This window comes from Acinonyx jubatus, chromosome C1, assembly GCF_027475565.1.
Source record: "Acinonyx jubatus isolate Ajub_Pintada_27869175 chromosome C1, VMU_Ajub_asm_v1.0, whole genome shotgun sequence".
Taxonomy (NCBI): Eukaryota; Metazoa; Chordata; class Mammalia; order Carnivora; family Felidae; genus Acinonyx; species Acinonyx jubatus.
Genome location: NC_069381.1, coordinates 188,291,835 through 188,314,419, shown reverse-complemented (window position 1 = coordinate 188,314,419; position 22,585 = coordinate 188,291,835). Strand labels below are relative to the sequence as shown.

Sequence of the window (22,585 nt, the reverse complement as noted above, 5' to 3'; positions counted from 1 at the left end):
CTAATGGGAACAAATGGCTTTAAGGAAAGCCAAAGATCATTTACACAAAATGGATAATTATACTTGTCATTAGAGGCACAAACAATGCTCTCATCATGGACATTCTGCTCTATTCTCTGGCATAGGACAGACAGTGACATCTATACTGAGCCATCTGTACTAACAGAGATTCCTGTAGGATCTGAAAACCAAAATCCTATTTCCTTTTAGCACCCCTTAGACAGGTTTTACGGATGTAAAAAGTATTCCTTCCTGGATCTAGGTTTAGAGGGGAAAAGTAGGACTCTGGTGGAAATAGGCTCTCTGGACAGTCCCTTTTCTTAGAACCTTTAAGGATGGTTCTTGCACCCCTGGGGAAGTCTCCTGGGCTGATGGAATGCTCTTAATACACCCCAGGAGTAGGGGGTGGTGGAAAATCCTTCCCCAACTTCTTCTTGACCACCATTTCACTGCCACGTTGTACTGCCTACGTTTCCCTGCCAATCCCCCACTGATAGAAATATTTTATGTATTTGATATAACTAATCACTAATGACCCAAACGGGAGAACCAAAGAAAAATATGTGTCCACAAGATCTGGCTTTTAGGGTAAGTTTCCCCAAGCCTCTCTCGAAGTTTTTATGGAATATTCCTTTTATAAACTGCTCTAGCTGGACAGTTCCAGGTACATAGTCATCATATAATTATCTTCATTACTTGCTCCAAAATGAAGTCTGGAATATTTTGGAGCCTTGAACATGCCATAAGTTCCCATTTTGTCTGGGAAAGTGCTCCTAAAGAGATCAATGTCCCCATGGAAGAAATGATTTGGTAGGCGAGGGGCATCATGTTGCCGCTTCTTCTCCAAAGGAAGCTATCTGTCTCTGTAGAGCCAAGTACATGATTCAACTCCACTGGTCCCATTCCCCCTGGGGCCCCATGAAAGGCAGAGTCCAATCTCCAGGGATTTGCCATCAAGAGAAATTTTGTGGAATCACACTGAGCAATTTAGCACTTAGCAACTTTTGCAAAATCCCACACCAATCATAAAAGTTGGCTCAGCTGCACAAATTGGATAAAACTCCTAACAAGCAGTAATAAAAATAAAAGAAGAAAAAACTGGCATCCAGCCTCAAGGAGAAAACCCACGTACCTCCCACAGCAATGCCCTGTAGCTCAGAAGGCAGTGGTCAAACTTTGGAAACATTAATTTGTTCAAAGCCTACATTTCAATTTTGTTCTCATAGGCAAACAGGAAAAAAAAACCCAGATGTTTGTATAAAAATATCATCATTTTATTACATTCCACACAATACATTTTCAAATAGTTTCCAATGTCCACAAGTTATTTAGACACACAGGCAACTGAGCAATGCAAGAGATGTCACAGTTATAGGAAGAGGGATAAGAATAGGAAGTAAAAATCTTTAAGTTTTCTTGTTTTGTTGTTTTTCTTTGGTAATTATCGATTATTTAGGTGTTTGCTTGCCTGCTATTTTTAGTTTAAAGACAAGATCTTTTTAAAGATGGGGTATCAACGTCAGAAATATTACTGGATTTCCTATCCTATTCTGGCTTTAATCCCAAAACTGTGGGGTGAGGGAAAAGACAATTTCACTTTATTTTCAGGGTCCTGTTTTGTCAATGGCAATGCTATAATTTTTTTTTCTTTTTTCTGCCTTCACCAGCAATTAGGGGAGAGCAATTGTTAGAATAATATCAAGGAAGGGATTTTTTTTTTTTTTTAAACCCCAGAGATAAGGGTTGCCCTCCTGGAGCTGTTAATATGAAACCTCTACTAAGGCAAAAACTTTACCAGCCCGAGCTAGACCTTCAATTCTTCATTCATTCATTCATTCATTCATTTATATTTTAGTAGTTGCTATCACCTTTTTGTCTTCTGAGAAGCAACTCTAAACACATGCATGCATGCATTCACCTGTCCAGTCTATTTTTCTTAGAAGAGAGTGATCCTTCCCTCCCTCCATGAAATACAGAATTTTGCTTTCTAAAGCTGCAAAGCATGATTTTATAGAACAGCTGCCCTTTTAGCATAGTACCTAGATAATACTATGAAAGTTGCTGGGCCGGAGGAAGAGAGAGAGAGAGAGAGAGAGAGAGAGAGAGAGAGAGAGAAAGAGAGAGAAGGAGAAAGTGTGACATCCCCAGCTGAAGTTCATCATGGGATTCACAAAGATTTGAGCAGGCTCATATTCTCAACTATGGCATGTACATAAAGATGATGCCACATGGGGCACCAGATAAAGACACAGCAAATGCACAAAGTTGTTGTCATCTTCTTGTAAAGAAGGGAAATCCTCAAGGGTAGATAGTAAGTAACTCACACAGTTGATACACTGGCTGGATTTTCCAGGTGTAATTTCCTGACACCATACCTCCACGGGGTGCCTACAGGGATGTCAATCATTTCGAGGGAATGCCTGGCCCCAAATGCACAGCTGGATGTGGACACCTGAGATAAAAAGCCCGTAGTGACTGGCATGGAATTCATCACACGGTATGTTGGGCTTGTGCCCCTCCTCCCTCTCGCAGCTTTGTTTTCCATCTTCAGCTGGGGTAGGACACTTGAAATCTCAAGGTAGCTCATGCTCTAGCCTTTCATCTTTTCTTTTCTTGGCAGAGCTTCTGTGGTTGAGCCAGAGTAGCTCTTTGAAATAGAATAAGAGTGGGAGAGCAACTTTCTTTCAGAAGGATGAAACAAACCAGATGCGAAAGTGAGCGTGTGTTTGGAGGGACCTGCGAATATATTCTGAAAGAATGCTAAAAGTCTCTCTCTCCCAAGCAGCCAAAAAAAAAAAAAATTAATATTTTGTTCTCAGAAGGTACCTGGAGGCTTTCAGCCCAGGCAACCATCTTTGGAGAGAATCTCACACTTCCCTGGTGGATTCCTAGCAGGAAGCGGAGAAATCAACACCCCCAAGGCCGAGCCCCAAGTCACTGAGCGTCTCGTTAAAATACGCATTTTCTATCAATGAAATTGACTTCATTATTGAATCTATCCTTTGTACAATATCATTAGGCAATTTGTCTCTAACATCCCTCTCCCTGCGTTGCTTAGAGAGGACACACGGGCAGCAACAGATTTATCTTCATTATACCCTCTCCTGATGCAGCAACATCTGGAAATGCCAGGCCAGCCTAAGAAGGTGTATTTGCCAGATGCTACGAATGCTTTAAGGGGTAGCATTTTAAGGGTTGGCAGTTGACATTTAAAAAAAATGGTTACTTCTGAATATCCTCAGAATATTTAAATAAGTCAGGTGAACAGTCTTATGTTTTAGTGGCTATAGATTCAGGCACACATTAACACCACGAAAGGAAAGCAAACGATCCCTTTCCCCCCATATTTTACAAATGCTATTACAATGACCAATAGAATACCAAAGACTACAATTTTTAAGCTTCTTACTCAACTCCATCCCAAGTCGGGCACAGTAAACCCCCCAAGTGAGGAGACTTTGAAAAGACCACATTCAGTCCTCCCTGCTCCTCCCTTCTCTCCTCCACCTCTCGCTCCCACCTTAAACAGGCTACTGCTTTTCCTAAGCCAGTCTCAGACTTGTTATTCTTTATGACGTATTCCAAGATTGGACTTAACTGATAAAAGCTACACATTCATTATGAGCTTCCCTTTCATAAGGCAACACGAGACAGATTTACTTCAGGGCTGAAAGTAGAGATGATTCTGCACGCACCCAATGGCTGCCATCTTGCTACTTCCAAGACTCCAGGAGACATGACAAGGGGTCATGTCTGAGTGCGCTGGGGGAACTTTCCTCTTGGGTCAGGTGGATCGGGAATGGGATAGGGATGGGAGGGGCCACATTTCATTTCATGCGGCCTCGAGTTTTTTTAGGTACCTGGAGAGGACAGTGGTAGCCAACAGAAACCCAGCCAGAGCTAGATAAGGCAACAAAAAGCTTCAATCTCTTCTCCAAGTAAACAAAACTAGTACAGCATATTATTTTTTTTTTGGAGAATGTACCCCCGGAGAAGTAACACAAGGGTTAAAGGGGGTCCTCTCTGAACACACCCACACACACTACCCCCCAGCCCCACAATGAACCAGTCTCTCTCTCACGTCCACACACACACACATACACACACACCCGACACAGAGCGATTCACACGCACATGTATATACTATGTACAAACACACAGATCCAGGTTTCCTCTCCGGTCTCCTGGCACACTGCCCACCGGGAGGAGGTATGGGATAAGGCAAGGGGAAGAAACAGGGAACCAGTCTCTGAAAGAAAACCAGCTGAGCCTTCAGTTGTGAAGTGCTGAGGGGCGTATCTCTTCTCATATTCCAAGATGCAGCATTAGAGGTGGGGGTGGTTGGTTTGGAATCAACAAAGGATAAAAACAAACCAAGAGAGAGAGAACCCAAGGACAATGGTCAGGATGAATAAAAGCACACAGGGTTTGGGCCCCCAGAGAGAGAGAGAGAGAGAGAGAGAGAGAGAGAGAGGAGAGACAGACAGAGATGTCTTGAGAGTCCACACAGAGACTAGGCGAGGAGAAAAAAGTGCAAAATCGAGGCAACGTGTTGGTAGTCTTTCTCGTTTGTTTTGGGTGCCGTCCTTGGCTTCGGCCCTCAGCAGTGCGAGCCGCGGTCTTGCTCTAGTTTAATGGTTAGGGTGGGCTCCACCGCCAGAGGGGCCCCGTTGGTGTAGTGGGAGGTTTTGTAGGTGATGGAGTGATCGGTCTTCTTGGCCGCATAGCGGAACCGGTGGTAGTGGAGCACCAGGGCCAGCGCGACGGAGACGAGCACCAGCACGGCGCCCCCGGCGGCCATTACGTAATACCAGTAGGCTGGGATGGGCTGCACGGGCACCGTGTCCACTGTGGGCTCGGTCCCTGGTAGGAGGGTGCCCCCTGGTGGAGAGACACAGAAGAGTGTTGCTAGGCTGAGAGCATGCAGACTACTCCAAAAATTAATTAAAAAAAAAAAGAAAAAAAAAAGAAAAAGGAAAACACATACATGCTTTGGAGCGGATAGGGAAGGGGCAGGGGAATAAGACGGTACTGAGTCCTTCGCTCGTGACAAGCACTGTTAAACGACTGACATCATTTCCTACTCGCAACCTGATGAGATAGGCACTGTCGGGCCCATTTCACAGATGGAGGTCTAAACAGAGGCTCAGAGAGACTAAGTGACGGGGGTTATACAGCAAGTGATGGTAAATATGGGATTCAACCAAGAGCTGTATGATTACAAGGCTCTTTCCTTCTTTCTGTTAAACCGCAGTTACCCTACCGTAGACAGAAGCATCATAATTCACACGCGTACGGACACTCACGGATGCGCACAAGCAAGAAAATGATGCTGGAACGACTTCCGGGATTCCGGCAGGCTGATTCTCCGAAGGGGTGGAAATAGAGTATTTGGTCCGGTTGGCCAGCATTCGTAAACAAATGTATTAATTAGGCTGGCTAGACTTAAAGGTGAATTCCACTTTGGCTTGCCAAGGCTTCCATGCCCATCGAAATCAGCCTGGTCTTGTCTAAACAGGCCAGTTATCACTGTCAAGCCATGACTAACGCATCTTCATTTTTTTTTTTTTTTAATTGGATGGAGGATTTTGAAAGCTGATTGGAAAGACGTTGCAAAAGAAAAAAAAATGTGGGCACACATGATATGGGTATGTTAAGAGAGAGAGTGAGTAAGTGAGAGCCAAGGGAGGGAGATCATTCTTAATCTCAGAAAAGACAGAGGAGGGAAAGAGAAGCTAGCAGAGGATTTCGAAGGCAACCACATTCGCTGGCCAGCCTCTGGTTGCCATGGAGACGATATAGCAGATTTAAGCCCAGGGAAACTCTGGGGAAAGACTGGCCAGAGTCCCACTTGATGCAAAACAGTGCTACAACTTGATTCTCCCGAAGATTTACATCAGATGAGAATCTGGCCCAGAATGGGACTAGGAGCTTTGGAGCTTGCCAAAACCAGACATGATCTTTACTTCTGAAAAATGATGTATGCTTAACCTATGAAAGCTTCCATCCCTAGCTGCTTCCATCAAGTGGTGGTGGCCAGAAAGACCCATCCTCTCTGTCCCTGGGATCCCCCAGGGGGACGCATGGCTGGGAGGGGCCGCTGCCTTCTTCATCCATCCTTGTTCCCACACGGTGGGTGTATCTCTACTCAAGATGCAGCCAGGGTGCATTTAGATTTTCATGCCCCCCTGCCCCCCCCCCCCCCCCCCCCCCGCGAGGCTTGGAGACCCTCAAGTGGAAGAAGTCTCTCTCCTGTTGATGTCTCCCTCAGGGATGGACAAAGTAAGCGCTCCACAAGTGCTCTTGACTGAAGGGCTTCTGAGGTGAAGCCTCCTATCTGTGGGTCAGTGTTGGCCAACTCCTCAGCCTGAACACCACAACGCCTCTCTTTGATTTGGGGGAGTAGCTGGGGGGTGGGTCAGACCTTCTGATGTGTCTCAGAAGTGGAAGCAAAATGAGAGCATTTTGCTGGAACTATCTTCTAGAGCCTGTCCACCTGCCCAGCCTTTAATCACTGGTTCCTCTAGTTTTAGGGATCCCCTTCTGCTAAAGTGCAGGGTTTGTTGGTGCCTCTCGGGCCACCAGAAGGGTGCAGTATCGGAAGAGCTTTGACAAGGATGTGTCACAGCATATACACTGGCAGCCACGTCCAGAGCCCCACCATCCCCGTTCTACCTCGTTCCCTTTGTTATCACCTCCTCTATTTTCCTTTATTCCCAAATCACTTCTGTCTTTTAATAATTTCATTTCTGTAGCTGAGAAAGCTCTTTATCTCCCTCTCCCGCTTCTGCCTCCCCTCCCTTTCCCTCTTTCTCTCTCTCTCTCTCTCCGCCAATCTTTGTGACCATATTGAAAATTACGCGTAGAAACGGAAAGAGAAAGCAAGGCGCTGAAAACAGCTCCTTGAAAATGGCCAGCTTTTGAGTCACAGTGAACTGGTGGCAACTCATTATTCAGGTCACTAAGAGTATCTGCTGCCTGGCAACCACCCTGCCGTTGGATTTTCATGTGGGCTCAGAAGAATGCACGAGAAACAACAAAGTGCATGGGGACGGGCTGAAGTTCCCCAGTGCCAACCCCCTCTTCCCAAAGGGCATCCTTGGGTTTGCTTCTGATTTCGATTTGGTGCCACAGTGAGAGCCCTCCTCTAATGAGAAGAAAGGAAGGTGATACATCCACAGGGATTCACTCCCCACCTGAAGCACCTGATCATACACCACAAAGGGACCAGCACAAATTTTTGTCAAGCCAAAAATGGTCACAACTGCTCACATTCCCTCCAAACCACATAGTTTCAGTTCAAAGGCTTGCTTTCCTTCAGTCAAAATGCTGGTTTTCAACATTAAGTACCCCCCCCCCCCCCCCAGGGCTCAGAGTGCTAGGGCTGGGCCTCAGTGCTACTTCTGAAGTGTTTCTTGTGATAGAGACAACATTGGGCCACGGCGGGGAGGATGTCAGGGCCCACAAGAAGGGGAGATCGCAATACACGGGTTACACGTTCAGAGTCACAGCGAGACCCCTGGTCTCAGAGTTCTGTTCTGCTTTGGAAGACACACTCCACTTTAGGTATGAGACCCCTTCCCCTTTCCTACCAATGCTCCCCTCCCCCAAGTTATCAACATGAAGAAAATTTTCGTGACAAAAGCCATCTTATGGACAGTGATGGACAGTACGTCAGCTCCTTAAACATTTTCCTTGGACATTTGTTTTGAGAAACGAGGAAGCGTGCTATGTGAGTTTGTGCTTTTAATATGAAGGGAGTTAGAAAAGAGAGGATCCACCTACCAATTCTTCTCTCCTCCCCCCACAGGCAATTTTGGGTGACGCACAGTTGGGGCCAGAGTTTCTCAGAACATTCTCCAGCTGAAGAGACTTAACTCCCACAGGCAGGTGGATTGCTGGTTTGGAATCTGGCTTTGTGGCAGCCTTCAGGGGCTATATACGAAGGCTATATACTATGCCAGACAGAGAAAAGAAAGGTGATAGATCAACAGGGGTTACATGCCCTTCCAAAGAGCCTTCCCAGACAATAGCAGCAATCCAATGGATGTCAGAGGGATGGATGGATGGATGGATGGATGGATGGACAAATGGATGGGAGAATGTATTTGAAACAACATCCAGATTCCCGGGAAAACATTAACGACCCACTGGTACTTCACATAACAGTTATTCTTGGTGCTAGCAATTTTGCTGGCTCATATTGTGCCTCTTAGGTGAAGTTGCACAAAAGGTACCCCCCTCAGATAGATGTCACTTGCACCAGGTGCCCAGGTTTGTGAGTGCCTCTGTTTTGGCCCCACTTATCCCCTCAGTCATATGGGATGGCTGGGCCGTTGCTTTGTAACAAAGGAGCCTGGGCTGGTTCCCCGATATGGGAGAAAGAGGGTGGGTAAGACCTCAGCCTTGTCTAGAGCTAGCAATGTGCTGGACTGGAATGTTCCTTTTGATTGCAGTAATGTCTATCACTTATTCACATCCCTCCCCCCACCCCTCTTTTTTACCCAATTGGAAAATGCCTTCAACTCTTGAACTATTTTTCTTTAATTACCATCCTCTAATTCTCCACAAAGTTTTCTCATTGTGTGAGATAATGAGAAACAGATATTTAAATAGTCAATAATTTCAAGTGTATTTGCAAGGTTGAGCAGGCTTCCGTCTGTAAAAGTTCTGGGCCCCCTGGAGAAAGGGGCAATGCAAAGGCATAAGAATTTGAATTCTGGCAAACCGTAAATTCTAAGAAGCCATGCATAGGAGGAGACTGAGGGAAAAGAAGACACCCAGGTAGTGCTCCTTCCATTCCTCTCGTGCACACAGGGTCACTGAATTAATAAACCCCTGGGAAATGTGGCCATAACAACAGGTACAACGAGCGGTCACTTTCCATGGGAAGGATATAGGGCAACAGGCTTCGCACGAATCACCCTGTTTGCTCCTCGTGACCCTCGGACGGGAGACGCGAGAATCTGAGAGGATGAGTGATTTCCTCCTGGTTTTACCTGGAGGAACATCGAGGAAGAGGGCAGCGCAGCACAGAGCAAAACCCTAGCGATGGCTTGGAGCCCTCAGGAAGCTCACGCCGTTGGAAAGTAGCAGCGTCAGGACCAGAAGCACGTGCACCCAATCCCCAGCCTGTGCCAGGGCCCCGGGGTCGGATGACCGCTCTGGCCCGCTGCCCAGTTTTGTCCATTCTGGAACACAGCCACCCTCCTCACATATTGCTTACGGCTGCTTCTGTGCTACAGCGGCAGAACTGAGTATTTGCGACCCAGAGTCTTATAAAGCCCGACACGCTCTCTGTCCTTTTCCAGAAGAAGCGTGCAGGCCCCCGTTCTAACCAAGCTGGGATGGGACAGGAAGTCACCCTCTCTCTTTCTGCCTCCCGCCTCCGTCTGAACCTGTCTGAGGACCATCCCGGTCAAGTTCTCGCTGAACCACTGTATAGAGAAAGCACGTCCTACAGCCAAGTTTACCCCATGTCCTCTGGACCTGGAGGAGTCACCCACGTTTCCAAAAGAAATGCTCTGAAAGACCCCGGTGCCAGGCGGGCCATCTCTCCCAGAGGAAGGGATCAAGGCTCGCTGCAAGTAAGAGGTGGCCTCGCTGTGGGGAGACTTGGCCTGTCGGCCACGTCCTAGCTGCACAGCTTGGAAATGAGGTGCAGGCGAAGGAGTATTTCAGACAAAAAGGCTTGTTGGATTTGTGAGATTAGACAAACAAACGAAAAAGGTTGGCGCCTCTGGAGAAGTTTACGAAAGACAGTAGACGAAAGCGGCCACGTCCCCTGGCCTGTTTGGAAGAAGATTGTAAAAGTACAACATCTCCCTGAGAAATGACTCTTTAATTGGCCTTACAAGCAGTGTCCAGAGGGGCCTTGGAAGGGTGCCACTAGGCTCGCAGAAGCTGCACTGACCCCCCACATCTATCCCAAATGCTTCTGAATTCAGAGCTGGGGCTGGCTGGAGTTTCGGACACTTGTCTCTGGTGGCACTCTCTTCCTGGAGAGAGGAGGCGTCGGTGAAAAAAATGTCCTTCTCCCCTTAGGGAAACTGACGTTGGCAGCTGTTTAGATGAATGGCGAGCTTGCGAGGAGGGGCGCGTTGGGCCTCTGTGATGGGGGGGGGCAGCTTGCACAAGCAAACCTCACAAAGAATGCCTCAGTGTCCCCTTAGGCAAGCTGTGGCAGCCAAGCAGTTATGCGGTTTACGCACATCTGATCTCCATGCTTCCTCGCTCAGCAACACCTAGCCTCAATCCGGCAGCTGGAGACGTAAGGGGAGGGGGGCCAAGGAGAAGGAATCACACACCACAGCCGCCTTTCCGGAACCCTGGCAGGGCGTAGGAATGCTTCTCTGCTTTTCAGCCATGTAACCCTCACCGCCTCTTGGAAGTGCTTCTAGGAGAGAAGAGCTCAAGGGGAAGCCAAGGAGAGAGGGCACTGGGGGGGCCAACCCCAGGTCCTGCGCCCTGGGATGGGGGGACGCTGCACTGATGGGCAATGCTTCTGGGAGACAGCCAGTGGGGAATAAGGGGGGGGGGGGATAAAAAGGGAGAGGGGGTGGGAATTGGTCCAAATTAGTTTGGACCAGCTGGCACCAAACAAACAGAACTTAAAACGTGAGGCGCACCCCGGCCAGCTCTGTCACTACCTGGGAATGGGTCTCTCTTAAGACTGCTCCCCTCTGTGCCCAGGAGACTGACTGAGATGTTCACTTTCTCCTGGTGTAATTGAGCAGGGCTGCAGAAAGTGAACCCTGAGCGCGACCCACGGCTTTCAGAACTGGTCTGAGAGCCCAAGCTCATAGCTGTTAGTTAGCAAGAGACACTGATGTCCCTTTTAGCATCCATCAGTGGCAGACCCAGTGCTTCTGAATCCTTTACTGTAACAACCACCTTCCCTGAGAGCCCCCGTGCCTGGGATTTCCACGGGCCTCTAATGGGTAGGGTACCAGACCCGGTGTCCCTGCTCCTGCGTTGTTCAAAGTCCTCAGCCTCTAACATGAACAAAACCTCTTGCATCTACTGTGAGCTCCTAAAAATAACTACTTGGTCAACAGCTACAGAGCTCTGATCATGCGCCCTCCACATTTTTACTGGCTTCTTTATTATTCTTTTTTCTTTTATGGAAAAAAGAAAGTATTGGTTAAGGGGAAATAATCCATCACCTTAATTATACCACTTTTCGGGGTTTTTGTCCTTTTCCTTTGTACGGGTTTTCATTTGTTAAAGCTCACGTTCTAGAAAAAGATACATGACGGCACTGTGCTTATAGCCAATGCTTAAAAAAAAAAGAAAGAAAGAAAGAAAGAAAGAAAGAAAGAAAGAAAGAAAAAAAATGCACACCCACCCGGGCTACATTGTTTAAGACGTGACTCATAACAACAACAACAAAAGTCTTTTTACAAATCACATGACAACGCAGCTTATTCACGTTCTCTTTTCCTTGTTCCTTCCCTCTATGGCTTGTTTCTCTTCATTACTGACTCATACCCTGGTTTACAATCAAAGTATACACACGAAGCAGAAAACACAAAGTGATTGGAATAAAAAAAATGTTTCATGGCGAGAAATGAGTAAGAGGCAGAAAAATGAAAGACACTTGCCAATATAACAGATCAAGAATACCTAACAAGACCCAGCCCAGAGGCCACTTCTATTGCATTTCCTTAAAGATTGACCTAGTCCACGCTGGGCTCTCCCAAAGAATGAGATTGCGTCTGTCACATGGTTAATTTATAATGGAAAAGAAAAATAACCCAGATTCAAAAAAAAAAAAAAACCAACCACACTAACAATGTAACCATCTATGGTTATTAGCGTTGAACCACCAACTCTCTGCATCCTGCCTGCCCAAACCTGAGTTCTCTTTGTTCCCCTTTTTGAGAGAAAAGGCCAATTTAATCCCAGGACACCCAGGCTCCCACCAGGGCCAGCGGTGCCCTGACCAGGAGAGGAGCAGTGCACCAGTCACCAGGTTAGGCAGGGCAGATGGTCCTCCTTCCTTTAGCCAGTGGAAGGCTTTGCTTGAGTCAAAACACAGATTGCATGCTGAGGCCAGAGGGGTCTCGGCCCAAAAGAAGACCGGTCCTGGGTTCATCCGGCTACCGACTCTGAGTGCCATGTACAGCTTGACAATGTGATAGAAACTGTCCATGTTCAGTTTCAATCCTGCTCTTGACTCTATGTTCCTTGGCCCAGTCTCTGCCCCCCAAGACTCGGCTTCCTTCTTCCAAAGTGCTCGTTACCTCCAGAGACAACAGTCATGGGCCAATGCACACCCCCTGTGTGCTGCTTTTGCTTAACGCCCCAGATCAGCCCATCGTGAGAGCGCTGGAGACGCTTACCTTCAAGTCACTAAGCCCTGTGTTTATTTTGGCTAAATGAGCACTGCGGCTCCGATGATATTTTATTTATATATTTTTTACAAGAGAACATGACTGGACTGTAAAGCCTCACGGTAAACACAACCTCAAGGAAGCACATGTGCCCCGGTTTGTTTATTCTCTTACAGAAGCAGAGCACTTAGCCCCCGTGCTTGTCAGTCATGGACCCAGACACGCGTGCTCACTCACAACCATGTCTGTGGTCATAGCTGCAAGCCTTCAGCCAGCCTTCCCGGGAGCTTTGAGTCTTAATCAGCAGGTTTCACTTCCCCAACATAAACATTACCTTGGGTCCTAGAGGTTAGAGCTTGAATTCAACTGTGATCCAAGTGATTCAGTTCGGATCTCAGCTTCCCTCCCAATGCTCAGATCCGCATTAGCATAAATCTCACGCCCAGAGAGCACCAACATGCACACGAATACTCTCCACCCTTTACAATGTGCAGCGGGGAGCGGGATGCCGTTCGGGAGGCAAGGAAGGGCGAGAAAGAAAGAAATTGTATTCTGTGTCCGTCTGTCATTCTCTGTTCTGCCGCTTTCTTCCCCACCTATTTGCTTAGAGGGTGAGGAGTGGAAAATGAGGCCAGATGATTTGGAGGCAACGGCGCATCTAGGTGGCAAACCGGGAATTCATCTCTTTCTAGCCAGGAGCTGGACAGATTCATGAGAGCGAAGGTAACGAGTCTAGACTTCAGATGTAAAAATGACTTCCCTTACCGCTGGAACACTGTCACCTCTGGGGTTAAGGCTAGCCAGTGCAAACAGGGCACAGGAAGCCTCACAACTGTTTGCATAAACCAGGGTATGAAAAACCCCTGTCCTCGGGTGAGGGCGAGTGTCTGAATGAGCTTTGCCGCCCCGGCCAACAGAAAGGAAGAACTTAGGAGTGGCTTCTAAACACTCAGCATGGGGACCGTGGGCGGAAACGTGATCGGTGCAAACTCACTGGAGCACAAGGAGGGCAGGGTGTGGGACCCACTGCACCCCCACAGGACAGGCGTTACTACCACCCAGGCTCTGAGGGTATGGCCATCATCCCCAGTTCCCCTCTCTTTACTGTGCTCTCTCCTTTAGTAGGGAGAAAATGGCCTGTGCTGTGTTTCAGTCCCCTATTTAAATGCTCTAACTCCAGTCAGCATATGTGCCTCCATCTTCCCTTTACCAGACACCAGGTCCAGAATTCTGCACCTTTTCCCCCTTAGGATTATCCTTCCTTGTGTCTTTTCCCTAACTTTCTGCCCTCCTAAAGTGGCCTGCCACCGTACCTCCCTGAGGGTTCATTGAAGCCACTGCCTTGGTGCCCTGCAGCTGGAAAGAAACCATCTTCAGGCGAAAATAAATCATTGCCACCTCATTTCACTTTTAATTTACTACTGATTTTTTTTGTTGTTGTTCGCTCTCCCCCACAGCCTCTCCTTTCTCACCACTCATGCATTTTCAGCCTCATTGCTCCCCGTTGGACAATGCAAGGCTGAAAGGTTTATCTGTAACCTATTTGTCTCTATTATAGGCTTCTAAACTTTAATTAAACAGGAGACAGTGAAGATCTCAATCCTCTTTCCTGGAAGCTACAGGTGTGGTTGGTGCCATCTAGTGGCGGGAAGGTGTGGTGTCTCTTTCTCGTGTGAGCTTTGTCAAATTTGGAGGTTTCTTCCCCATACCAAATTCACATCACATGGGGGGAAGAAAAAGACATGCAAAAAAAAAAAAAAACCACGTAATTTTTTTTACCTTTAAAATTCTCACCTGCAAAAGCCGATATGGGTTCTGGGGGAAAAAAAAGAAAAAATATTGAGTTAGACAAGGGGAAGAAACAATCGGGCAGGTAGAGGGTATGATGTAGATGACTTCCAATAATTTTTTTGGTAATACCCCATGGAAAGTGTCCTGTGTCCTCCTCATGCTCTAGACTGTGTCTAACATATCAGTATCATGGGGGCTGGGTGGGTGGGGAGAGATTCCCAGAGTTGCTTTGGAACAAAAAGTCCTTTATAGAGCAATGGGTCCCCAAAGCATTGTAATCAGTCACTTACCACTGATTACTTTCTCAGAGCCTCGATTATGCTTAGATGCCCAGGCCCGAGAGCTGCCTGAAGGGACTGGGGTGGTCCCAGGCGCTCCTGACATCATCAGGCACATACACATCCGGGACCCACGTGCCAAGAAAAGCACTCGGTGAGTGATTACAGTTACTCTGCCAAGTAAAAGCAGGTCCGTTCCTTCTGGGGATTCCCTCTTGTTTTGGAAATGCCCATGGCTCTCATGGGAGATGGTCAGGATGCCCCTGGGGTGGCCTGGGTAAAATGTGTGCATCTTCCTTGGGCTGGTCGCTCAGCCCGTCTGTCCAAAGGGACACTCATGGTGTCCTTCTTGTGCTGGTCACCTGGCATGTGATGTTTAATCTTACAACTCTGGGATCTTGGGTACTGAAGGTGTCAGCTTCAAAGCAAACTCTAAAATCTTACTTCACCTGCCACAGTTTGCCCTGTAATTCATTCATGTAAGAGAACAACTTGGGTAATTGTGTTATCGCTCTGATATAACATATGTACTATTTTCGTTCACCAGTGAAGGCTTCCATTAAAAACATCAAACCTTTGCAGCATGTAATTCTGACTGGCAGTTGCTCTCAGTCTCTAGCATTTTCTTTGCTAAAAGCTGGAGTCTGACGATGGGGTCTTGGCACCCTGAGTCTCCATATACTTAATGCATGTCTATTTCTGAATGGGAACAGGAGATAGAAGACTTCATCTCATTTATACCCCTCCCATCCTGAATGCAGCCTAAGATACAACTACATTCATATCTCACCTCCTGCACAGACTGTTGCTGTTCTACCCCTGGGTATCACTGGGTTTGAAAATGGTGTGATGCTTCCTCTTGTAGATCCCAGCCCTTGGTATCTTATTTGGAAGAGCCACAAAGAGACAGCTATTCACGTACCCATACAGTTCTCCAGTGGGACATCAGTGCTTATCCGAATGTCATCAATGGCAATTTCTCCCGAACGTCCTTTTCCTATGACTCCTTCAAACACAATCTAGAAGCCAGAAGAACAAGAGCCATGGTTAACTGAGCTGCTTGGAAATAGTGCAAAGATTTCCAATTCTCTGTTAACTGCAGCTTAAAGCGTGTGTGTGTGTGTGTGCGTGCGTGTGTGCGTTACTGTACCTGGTACACATCTGTTGACCACATGACTATGGTGCTTGAAATCTTAATTTAAAGAGTGGTTCAAATCAAACGTATATCTGAGAGGATTAAAAATATATATAACAAGGTGATGGACACTGTTGTCTAGTAATCAGAACGTAGAGATTAAAAGGACAAGAATCAGGACATGTTTACAGGAGGGTTGAAATGTCTCTAGCAATTTTGGAGGTTCCTTTCTCATGAATCTTTTAAATGCCCAATGCAGGTACTGTATTCGGAAACTCAGAGCACATAACAGGTGGGGGTAAGGTGAGAAATACAGCACTGGGCTTTGCCTTAGGGGTAACATTGTCTTAGGGCTCCACTATTACAACTAGGAGGGGAAGGATCTCTTCCTTCACCAATAGCTTACTGAACACCTACTATGTGCCAGGCACAAGGACAGTCACAAAACCTAATAAGCCAGACCCTCTGCCCAGAGGATCTCACCATCTGGCGGGGGAGACAAAAATGCAACCAGGCACTTACAACACGAAGCATTCAGGTTTCTAAACGGGAATGCAGTTAGGAGTGCGGCGGAACTCGGGATAGCTTGCAACCTCCAGGGCGACTGCAGGCGGCACACAGAGGCCCCTCTGCTCTGTGGTCTTCAATCCTCCCTCATTCCACCCTCCCGGGTTCTTTCCGCAAACTAGCACATGTCCTCTGGCAAGCCGAGCGAGCAGTTGGCTGCCTCACCAGCCATCTGTTGCTGCTTCTCGTCTGGGGAGGAGCAGGTTAATGCTTTGGCTGGTTCTCAGTCACCTCTTCCACAGTGTGTCTACTCCAACCCAAGCCTCAGCCACAGCTGTGCAGACCCATCTGTGCCTCAGTCTTTTGCTCTGTGGGGCAGAGATAATAGAACTCCGCTCCTGGAGCCACTGGGAGAGAAACTACTCATTTGGGAGTCTTTCTGGTCGGCTGGCCACTGAGTGCAAACAGCAATCCTCCCCTTCCCACGTTCACCCTGGGACAGGTCTGGCAGGATTTTCCCCTCTCCTTGGAGTGCGAGAGGGCTGGGCAGGCTCCTTCCCGTGTGTGTAGAGGTTGGTTCGTGTTGATTTCCCTGGCTTCTGTGTCCCTTTGTCAGCCTACCTGATAGCAATCTAAACTAAAATGGAGAGAAGAAACATTTGTTGGGAAGATTTTGGCAATATAAAAGGCAATAGGAGGAACAAAGAACCAAGTCTGGATGTGGAGATAGGCACGTTTTGAATAACAAATAAGAGTGTCATTCAGTTGCCATGGCAATGTGAGAAACACAATGAAAACAGCAGTGCTTAACCACGTTCCCTAATGATGAATGGGCACGGCCCTTTGAAATCCTGAAATACACATCACAAAGATTCCCTCGGATCTCTGCACCCACCTCCTGTCACCACCCTACCTGATACTCCATGTCATAGCTGGGCAAGATGATGCGCCCGTGTTTCCACTCGTTGCCCTGGTCCTCGCGGATAACCCAGAGGAGCTTGCTCTCCTGGCTGGCTTCGCGCACCACCTGCAGCGCCACCCCGCGGCCGCCCGTGGCTTGGTACTGGAACTCCATGCACACGGGGCTCCGGGGCAGGTGCACGGGAGGGCTGATGAGCCGCGCGTACTGGCCCTCTCTCCGGCCATCGCTCTGCAGCCGCAAGAAATTCCTGTCATCTGGGGGAAACAAACCCAGAGGTTCTTGGTAAACGCTTGGAAAAGAGACCAGTTTGCGGCTGTGGCCCCTCCTGGGGAAGCTGGGACCAGAGTTTAGGTGTCTTGTCGATTCATGCCTTTGTCCTCCAGGCCCCGTGTTTCTTTCTCAAGGTGCTTTTGGGGCTTGGCTGAGACGCCGCTTCCTTTTGAAGCCCCTTCTGGAGGCTCTGTGTCAGGTTGGTCCTTCCTGCCTATTTCTCTGCGTCACCTTCTTTGCGCCTCTTTTGCATACGGCACTCGGGGCGGTTGGCCTTGTGTCTTGGCTGGTGGCATCTGCTCTAAGTCTCGTCTTCCTGAATTCTAAGATGCCAGGCCCATGTCTGATTCACCAGTGGCTTACCCAAAGGGCCAGTGCAGCCCAATGAACTACATTATAAGGGGCTGAGGTGGCTGCTAGGCTGGAAGATGATTCTAGCAGGTGGTTTATGCTTGAAGCCTTTGTCATCTCGGCTGGGCACTGTCCAAATGGAAGACATTGAAAACCGTCTGTCTCCACCAGGGCTACTAGACAGTGCCCGGACTCTAGGGAGTATTTGGAAGCCCAGTGTCAACTTCAAGCACAAGAAGGGCTGGATGGCGGCTGCACAGGGATGAGTCAGGGACTCGACCCCCTACTCCCTTCCCTGTTTGGCTTGGGGAGGCCAGAGGTGGCCTTTTTCAGAGAGCCTGGTAAACAGAGCTCCAGCGAGAACAGGCACTGTCATTATCACTAATAAAGGCTATGTGTTTAATAGAGAAGATACGCATGATGAGAAATTAAGGTTTCGCCCGCGCAGATGTTTGGGGAAAGGGCCTTTCGGCGGATTAGTTTTCAACTACATCAGACACTGTGCAGAAGACTAAGTTCTTGTTGCCATTTGCAGACCTCACGCCCTGCAGATACCGGTGTGGGGGCCTGTATCTGCAAACCCACCTGGCACAGAAGCATTCTGGCCACTTGCACAGAAAACAGGCTGCGATTTGAGGAGACAGGCTCACTGCCTCCTTTTGGCCCTGAAACATCTTACGCTGAACACTTCTGCAAGATGGCAAGGGCACTTTCACACCACACAGCCAGCACACCAGACACTTCAGGATCATGTTAATCTGAGACATGTGAACCCAGCTTTCCTATTCACCAGAGACTGTGAATATCCCAGGCTTGTCAGCAGGGGACAGGAGAGGACTCCAGAGCCTTGTATCAACAGGTTAGTCTCCGGACCGCTGGTTTGCTGTTACTACTCCTGCTGACATCGCGACTCTAGCAAGAATGAGCCTGTGACAGTCTTCTTATCCATGGCCCCAAACCAGCTCCTTCATTTGCCCCCCCTAGCCATCTCCCTTCCTCCTTCCTGGCTCCCCTAAGTCCCCTCCAGTTAGATTCTCTGGGATTATTGCTCCAGAAGCTACCCTCCCCAGGGAAGTCAAATCAGACCAGTTTAGGATGCATAGTTGGGATTCCAGTTTGTCTCCTTAACCATCCAGAACCATGTCTGTCTAATACCCTCACAACATGAGACTTCTGCAAGGTCAAAGTCAGCGCAGATGGCTAGGCAGCTGCCTACACCAGAGAATTTTAAAGCTGGTGATCTGCCAAGGGAGGAGACATGGGCACTGCAAGCAGACACTCAAAGACCTTCCAAACCTAAGCTTCTCCGATCGGATCTCATTACGACCGCTATTAATGATAATAATTACAAGTCATACCTGCAGAATGCTTTGTGGATTCCAAAGCACGTCACATGCATTGTTTCATCTAACCCCATGCTAGATACGTGTGAGCCAGATCTTCTTAATCTCGCTTCGGACAGGATGATGCAAATGAGGCTCAGGAAGGTTCAAGTGACGCGTCCAAAGGAGAGAGGGTAGGGGGTAGCAGAGCTGGACCTGACGTTAGGTTTTCCACCTGCTTGTGGCAGGTTCTTCCCTTCAGCTGCGCCCCAGGTACCTGCCTCGTGCGCCCCAGGCACACTCTATTCAAGGCGGACTGGCTTCCCCACCCTGTACCCTGCTCCTGGACCTCCTTAGTGTCGCCCCTCACTCCCCTAACACCCCACTTTTGCTAGTTCTTCTAACTCTTCTGGCACATTTCAACAAATGCTGCTTTTCTCTCCACAACTTGAGCGTTTGCTGACTGTACCACTAATCTTATGTTGTTTTTATGTTTTTATTATTTACTTATTACATTTTTTTTTTTTAATGTTTGTCTTGGCGGGGGGGGGGGGGGGGGGGAAGGGCATAAAGAGGGAGACACAGAATCGGAAGCAGGCTCCAGGCTCTGAGCTGTCAGCACAGAGCCCGACATGGGGCTCGAACCTACAAACCTCGAGATCATGACTTGAACTGAAGTCGGAAGCTTAACTGACTGAGCCCCCCAAGTGCCCCGTTACCTTGTTTTTAAAAAGACTTGAGGCCATTATTCATGCATTTCAGCAGGGAACCGCCCACTACCTTGTGCTGTAATTTAACTGATTCATGTGTGTCTTTCTCATCACTCCGGTTAGATGATTAAGTCCCGGTCTTACACATATGAGGGTTAATACTGCTCCTTCTCCCTGACATACATATGCCACTACTCAAGAAAAGTTTGCTCCCATGGATGAATGACAAGCACAGATAAAGAATGATACGAGTCTCTATATTCTCACAAGAGAAACAAGAAAATCCCACAGACCCAGACAACGTCTTCACAATTCCCTCCCACTCTCCCGAGCCAACAGCCCCTTTCAAAGGTGAGGTGCACTGACAATAATGGGATGACCTGTGGACACACCCTGGAGCCACCTGCGAGAAGCCCTCAAACGCTGCCATGCTCCAGTAATTTCCAAGCCCTGACTGTTTCTACCTCATATATAAAGAAAACCAGATTTCAGAGACTTATTATTCAGCCTTCTTCCTTCACAGTTTCACAAATAAGACCCACTTGCTGCTTGAAAATTGCTTGGCAGAAATACTGTCACTTGTGTGAATTTACATTCTTAAGCGGCAGGGGATTCATAGCATAATGGTTAGAATTTAGTAAGTAAAATGTGTGTGGAGGTGGAAAGAGCCGTGCTGGCTGGATTTTATCTGGGTCTGTTCTATTTACCCATCCTGTTGCTAAAACTTCAGGCACAATCAGGCCAAAGGTCTCACAGACTGCCGCACCCGGGATCAGGACCGGAGCTAGCCCCCTCCTCCCCTCCTCCCCCCCCACCCCCTCTGCCTCCACAATAAGACGATAATCGCTTCACATGATTTAAAGGACCATTGGAAGACCAGGGAGTTAATGCTGGTGGCGTGCTAAGCACGAGCAGCTGAAGGATCATAATTCAGCGCTGACATCTAAGCTAATCCACTAGTTTGCAGAATCTCAAGACAAGCAGGCCTCTGAATTTCACTTAGTTAAATCATTTGTGCCCCACTTGTCTGTTAAGTGCTGTGAGCTTGAGGGAAGAAAGATGATATGTAAATTTAAGGAATTAGCAGTAGACATCAGTCAGAGGGACGCGGAGCTGCAAAACGTCCCTGCCTGTCACTGAGAGAGGGCTGATTAGAAGCAGGACATCACGAAGGAATAGCTCAGACCAGGAAGAGCCCAGGGAGGGGATAGGAAATGCAGGGGCAAGAGAACTGACGTTCCCTGGGCACCTACTGTGTGCCAGATGGTGCAGCGGAAGCCTTGTCTGCCTTTTCTTATGTGGTCTTCCCTGTGCAGTCTAGGTCTGTGAAACAAGTATTGTTTCCTCCATTTTCACCAGAAAGGAAACGGAAGCTCAGAGAATTGAAGCGATGTGTCTGAGACCACTGCTGGAGAGTGAAGTACTACATGAGCCCCGACTGAAGTGAGTAGAATTGCCAGGGCATGGCCTCTCCTCTGGCTTGGAATCCTGGTCTAATGCTCACTAGTCTTTTAAAGCCTCAGTCTCCCCATCTGTGAAATGGATATAATAACAGCATTACTGGATAGGGGTGTGAGGAGGAGGAAATGGAAAAAGCCATGCAAATGCCTTGCACAGTAACAGGGATATAGTAAGTGCTCAATAAATGTTAGGATCTTTGTCTCACGACACATACTGCCTGCTATACTTGCCCCCCATTTTTTTTTCTTAAGAAAGAAAAAGGGTCACAAGAGCACCAATAACATGGAAAGACCATTCCTAGACTCACAAGGCAGTATGGTTTGGCCTGAGGGCAGTGAAGATGCTCTCTGGATTGGCTGATCCATCCAACCCCGGCAACCAGCCAGCTCCTACTTGTGCATCATGTGCTGTTTACCGATGTCTTTCCTGTCAAGATATAGTAGATGAAATAAAGTACTACATGATTCTGGAATGAGAGTGGGACCTCAAGAGACGGTTTAGATTGGGTCAGCCTGGCTGCCCAGAGGAACCATGCTGTAAACATCCCTAGAACAGCTGTCCACCCTCTGCTTGAAATTCTCCAGAGAAGGAGATTCCATAGGCCACATCGGCAATGTGTTTTCTGGGTCACAACCCTAACTGTCAGGGACTTCTTAAATTCAGTTTTAGGTTTTCCTGCTGTCATTGAGACACATGTCCCCCTTCGATCCCTGATGGAGCACGGCCAATTTCTGTCCTCTAACTTGGAAACATTTTCACCCATGAAGAATTCAGACCCCTAGTGTTCGCTTTCTCAGGAAACTCAATCCTTGCCTCTTTACATGTCCACTTTCCAAGCCTTTACTTATGGTGGTAGGTCTATACCAACCCTCCTCTAAGCTAAGTGCTTCAGTGCTTTTAAGCCACGGCACCCATATATATGTTCTTCTAGAACATTCTAATTTATGGCCTGCCACTGACAAACACGGAGGAAGTTTTAAGCACACAGTGGCTGTTGATGACTGGATAGAGCAAGGGCTTGGCATGGTACGGGTGGGCCACTTTAGCGATTTACTTGGACTTCAAGGAAGAGCCCTGTGGATTGTAAAGAGGTCCCCAAACATGACAACTGACCAGCTAAGGACCAGCTCTGCCTCCTGGAGGCCGTCTTCTTGTTCTTGTAGCTGATGGCAGTGCTGTCGGCAATGGATAGCTTCCAACAAAAAGACAATGGAAAGGAAATATGTTCACTCGCTGAAAGAGAGTGAAGAAATAATGTCCCAGAGACCCAATCCCTCTCCTCCTGGACCTGACATATTTGGGAGGCATTTTGCTAGGTTCTTGACTCAAAACATCTGTTGTTGTCCATGATACAGGGGAAAATAATCACACGGGAATGAACAACAGGAGTTCAAAAGGGCAGAGAGGAAGTGCAGAGGACAGGGCCATTCAGGCATTTTAACCTGCTGCTGTCTCTCGAAAGGGTCTCCTGACGTTTCACCTGGGGATTTATGGCCGCATCTG

General features: G+C 47.9%; 1 protein-coding gene across 5 annotated transcripts in view; it reads right to left on the bottom strand.

The window, feature by feature from the left end:
• The window catches only part of NRP2 (neuropilin 2), a 115,974-nt gene that overhangs the window by 16,998 nt on the left and 76,391 nt on the right, over nucleotides 1-22,585 (bottom strand). For 2 of the 5 annotated variants that reach the window (XM_015074142.3, XM_053215673.1), the window contains exons 13-15: nucleotides 16,960-17,222; nucleotides 15,327-15,423; nucleotides 14,130-14,150 (exon numbers count right to left, since the gene is read on the bottom strand). In XM_015074142.3, the coding sequence (XP_014929628.2) occupies nucleotides 14,130-14,150; nucleotides 15,327-15,423; nucleotides 16,960-17,222 (381 nt within the window). Of the gene's footprint in view, nucleotides 1-1,252; nucleotides 4,882-14,114; nucleotides 14,151-15,326; nucleotides 15,424-16,959; nucleotides 17,223-22,585 lie in introns of those variants that run through there. The other 3 variants (XM_027052766.2, XM_015074144.3, XM_027052759.2) reach the window with 3 other exon arrangements.